The sequence below is a fragment of the Penaeus chinensis genome, chromosome 1 (assembly GCF_019202785.1).
Source record: "Penaeus chinensis breed Huanghai No. 1 chromosome 1, ASM1920278v2, whole genome shotgun sequence".
NCBI lineage: Eukaryota > Metazoa > Arthropoda > Malacostraca > Decapoda > Penaeidae > Penaeus > Penaeus chinensis.
In genome coordinates this window covers 14,511,864-14,519,363 of record NC_061819.1, presented here as the reverse complement: position 1 = coordinate 14,519,363, position 7,500 = coordinate 14,511,864, and the positions used below count along the sequence as shown (strand labels likewise).

Sequence of the window (7,500 nt, the reverse complement as noted above, 5' to 3'; positions counted from 1 at the left end):
TGTGTGTGTGTGTGTGTGTGTGTGTGTGTGTGTGTGTGTGTGTGTGCGTTTCATTGCATGTGTAATTGTTGGTGTGTTTTTAATGTATCTACATTCCTACGTGTGTCTCTGTATGTGCATATCTTTGTGTGAGTACGCGTGTGAGTGTGTGCACACACGCAACCTTCGTCACCCCTCGTCCTGACACTGGACCTTCGGCACAAGCATATGACTTGTATGTGGAAACTAATTCAAGTGCGTGAACTTATCTTATCCCATTTATGATATATACTCCAATGCAGACATAACAGTGAAATGAAGTTTAAGCAAAGGATTCAATATTAACATAACAAACTCAAGCTCATTATCAAAGTTCTAATTCAGCTTCAGAACGTTGTCGAATCTTGTTAGCATATCATCTCAAGAAGCTACTGGACAATGCAAGTCACCCTGTTTAGCTGGCGATGACGAGGTTGAATAGGTACACCTTCCAACATAAATATGACAGCTAACATTGTATATATTGTCCCTGACTGACAACTTCATCACTTAAATCATACTAAAGCTACTTGAAGGCGACCCACTCCACGTGTGACTAGGACGTTACTGTGTACAATGACCACAATCACAAAGAGTTGACTCGCTGGTCCGCGTCACTCTCGTGCAAATGAAGCTACGAATGAGGGCTGGTCAAGACACCGTGTGAGTGAGTGGCCTTTAGCCCTCTGCTGTTCCCCTCGGGGTATGCGGTTGGGCACGGGACACGGGCTGGGTGGGCGGCCGGGGTGCGGGCCAGGACTCACCAAGGTGCCGGGGGTGCTGCCCAGGAGGTAGGGACTCGACAGCTGTAAAATTATGCCAAAATTTAGGAGTCAAAATTCATCACACCGGCAGGAGCAAAACGATCCAGTCCTTCGACGTGACAAAGGCTCTCGGGGAATCGCGTCTCGCTCGTGGAAACGCCAGATGGGTGCGGATTTATATCTGCTTTCATTAGGACTCTTTCCTTTCTAATACAAAAATAAATATGAATATAACTTTTCTTCTCCAGTGTGAAAAGAAATCCCATATTCTTTGCGTAAAAAAAATGCGTCTATTGTTCCCACGAAGGAGAACTGTTGTCACGTCTTCAAGACAGTACTGTTTGATCATACATTTCATAGAACTATAGCATGTAACATTCCTAATGAAATAACGAATGGTGCAACGTCTAGACTGAATCACACACTCTTCATCGTCTCTAACATGCAGTATTAAAAAAGCTGAGAAATCTAAATAAATACAAGATAAGTGTAAATACTGAACTTGGAATGTAAGCGAGTCACATGATAAGTGGTGTTATGGTATATCTTGCCACGTACGTAAAAATCCATGTATTACAGCATGCAAGTTTGTATCAGGTAAAGAAGATTCTAAGTGAGCGCACTGGCCATGCAGTCTCTGGTACCGAGATGAGAATCTTTAATGTTATGTGAACTAGAGAAAATAACTTAGGGAGGGGGGGGGGGGGGAGACTAAAATGACTGTGTCTGCGTGTGGGACTGAAGTCTTCCTGGCTCGGTGAATGACAGGACAACGTGACTGATTTAGAAGTGTAGATTACCGGAGTTGGGCTTTGTGTGTTGACGGTAAACAGCTACGGGAATTAAAAGGGGGAACATAGGAAAAAATATCTGAGAAGATTCTAATGTTCTGACTAATATTTCTGCTGTAATGTTCATTCGTAGTGAATGTTAGAATGGGTAAAAAAAAAAACATATAGTGTAAAACGATAAATGTTTTGATTTTATTTTAAGGAACATGTAACTGGTATCTTATGAGCGCGCACTAAGACAAGAAGAAACATTAAGGCAACGGACTAAGAAGGAATGGCGAGGGCAGAGCGTGACGGAGGGCGCGGTCACCAGCCGAGCACACGGGCGGGCCGGCTGGTGAGCGACGCCTCCCTGTCACGCCCACCGGTGCCCGCACGTACCTGGAATTGTTGCACGGGGTAGGCGCCCACCATAGATGCAGGCTGCTGCAGCTGAGCCATCTGGCCGGTGGGAAGCTGTGGCTGCGGGACGCCTTGCCAGGTGGGGACTCCAGCCATGCCCGCGATCCTGCAACGGGCGTCATTATTGTTACAGGGTCACTGTCACGTGGTGCTGCGACCTGCTTCCCCACCACACATGTCAGGTTGTTTCAGAGCGCGGGCGTCGCCGCTCGCCATCACAACGCGACCTCCAGACACTCATAACTCGGGCGAGCAACACGGCTCCGCCAGACCCATAAGGCGCTCACAAAGGAGAGTCAGAACGGCCTCTCCGCCGCAAAACACGGGCGTGATGACGGAATTAGGGGCGGAACAGCGTCTGAGTGACGTGTTACCTTCCTTTACGATTGCTCTCGCCGGCTCGGGAGCCTCTCCCGCCCTCCTTTACAGCGATCATGACCACGAATAAACCAAGCTTTCTTTCACTTGTTGCCCTCCGGAGGGGAAAATCCCGCGGGTTTTAAGCTGTACCTGTCTTACCCAAAGCTATTCCGGCGGTCGAATCCTCTAATTTAAGTCGGAAATGACATTAACCCAACCGGGAAAGCATACCAATCACCCACTATCAACGGCAGGGAATGAAGATCAAGTAAAAAAAATAAATAATGATAATAATAAATCAAAGAGAAAAAATATATAAATGAAATAACAGTGTAAACTATCTTTTAATTCCCAGCGTGCCGTATGACGCAACACGCTCGCGGCGGCAAGAAATATAGCCAATTTTGAAAAATCCCCCGCCACGCGCGACAAAGTATTGTCAGATGGACGAGATATATGGCTTTTGTCCTAGGCCGACCGCGGGCTTTCAGAAAATCAAAATAGGATACGTTTGGTAATAACAATAACTACATCCCTATACCGCTGCAGGTTCATCGTATCCATACCAACTTACCTTCCACTGTAAAACGCACAAAAGAGAAGGAAATTGTAGAGTAAATAACACATAAACATTGCTAGTGTTTTACCTTATATGGTCATCTAACGCCTACACTAAACGCGTCATGCCTTAATCATGCACACAACACACCTGTAATTACCAATAACAACCGTAAGGTAAAACACAAGTCATTTCATAAGTCGGCGATCAATTTACAAGTCGGTTATGACCAGACTGTCTTTTGATTGGCAGAAAAGGGATCGCTTGCGCCCGAACGTCTCTGCTTGGGATTCGAATACAAACCGGGAGACAAGCAGGGGAAAACGAGATTAATTGGGGGAAAAGATATCAGTCGGAGTGAGTGCAAATTTAGAATCACGATGCTATATATATATATATATATATATATATATATATATATATATATACATATATATATATATGTATATATATATGTATATATGTGTATATATATACATATATATTTGTGTGTGTGTGTGTGAATATATATACATGACTATATATATATATATATATATATATATATACATATATACATATATTTCTTTGCGTGTGTGTGTGTGTGAATATATATACATGACTATATATATTTCTTTGTGTGTGTGTGTGTGTGTGTGTGTGTGTGTGTGTGTGTGTGTGTGTGTGTGTGTGTGTGTGTGTGTGTGTGTGTGTGTGTGCGCGAGTATATGTATGTGTGTGTGTGAGTTAATGTATATGTGTATGTAAGTATATGCGTATATACGTGTATTGGAAGGTTGAACTTGTCGAGTTTCACGCGAACCCATATATTTCAGATGTTCCAGAGCTATTTTTAGCTTCGCGCTGAGAAGGAGGGAAGAGGGGTGCCGCGGAGAGCATGGATTAGGTGCAGAGTAGCGTCGAGGGGAGTCAAGGGGAGGCAAAAGAGGACGGCGGGGGTGGGGGGGAGGCCACCTGCCCCTCACCCCCGCACATAACGTGGCGACGATGGCCCGTTAGGGGCTGCGCGGTCACATCCGGGCCGCGTTTGTGTCCACCGAATGACCCACGTTCTACAAATTTCATGCTGGACGGTCTCCTCTGATTGGCTGCTGGGTGGCTGTCCGCATCGCGCATCGGCCAATGAGCGTGCGAGTTTGGCCCATACGAATAGGTCCTTGGGTCGGGACAAAGCGCGTCTAGGGCCAGCTTGGGTCCTCGAGAAAGACGGCGCTGAGGACGAGAGACCGCGGGTTTCCCTCTTGAACCCGTGGCGTGGGCGGGCGTGGGCGGGCGTGGGCGACGGGGGATGTTAGCTTAGGCGGGCGAGGGCGGCGAACGCGGTGGAAGGGAGGCAAAGAGTGTAAAGAGGGCGAAGGGTGTTCCAGCAGGCAGGCCGCCCATCCGCTGGGAGCAGGGGACTTCTGGTTCGATAAGGGAGTCAAGCAGAATAAATAATGGAGGGAGAGCTTGGATTTGAAATGAGATTGAATCACTGGAGATCTGGATTTTAGGGCGACAGTGAAATAAATGGTTTGGCAGGGGAGACTCGCGTAACAATTTGGGTCTCCATAAAAGATATCAGCACGATACGACTTACCATGGTACTAAAATATCAGATTAAAAGTACGAACAGGAAAATGACTTTTTTTCGCCTTATTACTATATACTAATTTTAAATTGTGTACATTAGCTACAATACAACAAACACCTTCCTTTAGGGAAAATCATCCGTGTCCTTTGTAAACGGAAAAAATCGGAAGTACATACACATTAGGTAGTCACAATAAAATACAAGATATAAATAAGAAATATTACAACATGCTTGCAAAAAGTTCAACAAAAATCCATACAACTGCAACACACAACATATAGCCAACAGGACCTGAAATAGTTTTCTAAAAAATCCAAGTTCTGCGAAACGGGTATTCTACACACTTCCTAGATGTGTACGCTAGATTTCCTTCGATATGTTGTGGGAACCGAATCAATGTGATACATAGGTGCATGCCAAGTAGATGGGTGGGAGGGGGAGTGAGTGGGAGGGGGAGTGAGTGGGGGGAGGGGAGGGGGAAGAAAGGGTACAGTTCAGGCTAGATATATACAGTTAATACAACACTGAATAACCAAACAGTTTCTAGGAAAATACTAACGACAAAGTTACACTCGGGAGACATATGGAGAACACTGCATGCTTTATAAAGAGATTGCTTGGTGAGTCACGTTCGTGGTGGGGGAAGGAGAGGGAGGAGGGAGGGAGAGGGAGGAGGGAGGGAGAGGGAGGAGGGAGGAGGGAGGGGGAGGGAGAGGAAGGAGGGAGGGAGAGGGAGGAGGGAGGGAGAGGGAGGAGGGAGGGAGAGGGAGGAGGGAGGGAGAGGGAGAAGGGAGGGAGAGGGAGGAGGGAAGGACGGGAGGGGGTGGAAAGGAGGGTAGGAAGGGAGGACGGGAAAGAGGAGGATGGGAGAGAGGGAGGAAGGAGAGAGAGAGAGAGGAAAGTAAGTGGAGGGAAGAATGGAGAGGAAGATAGGGGAGAAGAGGAGGGAGGAGAACAAAGAGAGAAATGACTCGTAGGTACTGTGACATACCAGGCAGTGTCTCACCATGGAAGTTCAACGTAACAGACTAAATAGGGTCTCAGGACAAGGAAAAGGGTTGCGTTATTCCCGACAAGGAAAGACTGGTGGCCTGTGCAAAGTCACCCAGCGCCACTCGAGGTGCCATGTGGTGACGACTCAAACTACACATGCTCTACGGTGGCCATAACCAGACTAATAATGACTGAGAAATGTGGTGATGACCAGGCTGTAGTGCTCATGTGGTGACCGAGTTACACATGTTGGGGCGGGCTTGGGAGAGGAGGTACTGTGTGATGAATGCGGGCATGTGTAACGGGTCACGGTCATCCAAGGCAAGTGGGGCTGTGGTCATGATAAAACTACACTCGTGGGACTGCTATCATGGACGCATTCCTCGTCTGAAGCTAAGATCATGACCACATTACATGGGAAGAGCTACGCAGGCCACCAGAGACGAGAAGGAAGGATTGACGGGCCGCGGGCAGGCTGCGACTAAAGAATGAGACATGGCCTGTAGTCCTACCCCTGCTGGTAGCCATACTGTCCGTAGGCGAATCCTTGCATGCCGAGGAACTGTTGTCCCTGCACCTGAGCTGGGTAGCCCTGAGGGTACCAGTAGCCCATCTGGCCGGCGTAGTTGTACGGGTACTGCGACCCCGGCAGCGGCTGCAAAGACAAGCATTCGGACACATCGGTGAGCGTCTGAAACACACAGAAGGGGAGCCACTGACACAAGGCACACGTCCACATGTGTCGCACTACGACCAGCTGGCTCTCCGGGCGGCGTGCAATCTTCCTGAATGCCAACATGCCACATATGAGGCGCCGGGAGAGAGCCAGCTCGCTCGTAGGCCAACACAGTGACGTGTCAGGGACTACGTCTACATAACGCAGCGTTACTGCTACGGCTACGACTACTATAAAACAGGTTATACTGATCTATACAGTTTTTCTCCCTGACACGTCCTAATATATGTATATATATTTACAATGTCTCAGCTTCACTAAGGAGTTATTCGATCATACTGACATCTACTCAAAGTTGATCAAGTTTTTTTTTTCTTTAATAAAAAATATAAACCACGAAATCTATCATCAAAAAGCGACATTTCCTTCTATCAAGAGAGCGGTGTTCAGGGAGGGCGAGCTGGATTTAGACCTACCATGACCTGAGTTGTGACGGGGGTGTTGTTCGGGTCGCCGGACTCCTTGCCCCACGAGCACTTGACGGGCTGACCGTTAATCTCACTGTTGTGGACAGACACGATGGCGTGGGTGGCTGACTCCTTCGTCGAGAACCTGCGAGAAACACGGACAGCGTAACGACGTGGTAACTACACTCAGAATGAAAAGAAATGAAAAGCGTGACGTCTGCAAGTGGCATTGTCCACCACAGTCCTGCACAATTTTGGAATCGAAACTGACAAAAACTTCCTGCTATACATTCAACCAATATCCTACAAATAATAATAATAATAATAATAATAATAATAATAATAATAATAATAAATAAACAAATTCATACTCCCAAGTCTTAAAATCTACGTACGCTATTTGAAGAGAGAGAGAAAAAAAAAAGTCATGCCAGGTTTCTCATCACTCTTTCGTGTCTCTTCCATTATCTCCTTTCACACTCTTCCATCTTCATCGCTTCCTCTGATCCTCTTACCTCCTTTATCTAACCTTTCATCTCCTACTTCTAAAATCAATGCTAAAGCTAGACTTTTGACCATCCTAGCTCCTGTCTTATCGACTTCGTTGTATTTCTTCACCACAGACTCCGAGGAGGGGGCACAAATGGAGTCTTCGCCGCAAACAATCACTTTGCGGGACTGCTAACTACCTTTATCCAGCAAAGAACACATTGAGCTGTTATGGAAAAACAGTCAGCGAGTGAAGGATCAATTCCCGATCATTTTACTCCATTCTGCGTCAGGCAACGTCAGACAGTGAGCAGGAGATGCCGCCAGCCTCCGCCAGCTAGCGCAAGGCACCAGGGACAGCTACACATTAAGCCCTTACATTATCCTAGAATTACGAGCATTAAGAAT

General features: G+C 46.8%; 1 protein-coding gene across 1 annotated transcript in view; it reads right to left on the bottom strand.

Annotated features, from left to right (window-relative positions):
* The window catches only part of LOC125032249, a 24,004-nt gene that overhangs the window by 8,298 nt on the left and 8,206 nt on the right, over nucleotides 1–7,500 (bottom strand). Inside the window, exons 7-10 of the mRNA XM_047623380.1 lie at nucleotides 6,613–6,748; nucleotides 5,973–6,151; nucleotides 1,955–2,081; nucleotides 783–824 (exon numbers count right to left, since the gene is read on the bottom strand). Of these exons, the coding sequence (XP_047479336.1) occupies nucleotides 783–824; nucleotides 1,955–2,081; nucleotides 5,973–6,151; nucleotides 6,613–6,748 (484 nt within the window). The remainder of the gene's footprint in view (nucleotides 1–782; nucleotides 825–1,954; nucleotides 2,082–5,972; nucleotides 6,152–6,612; nucleotides 6,749–7,500) is intronic.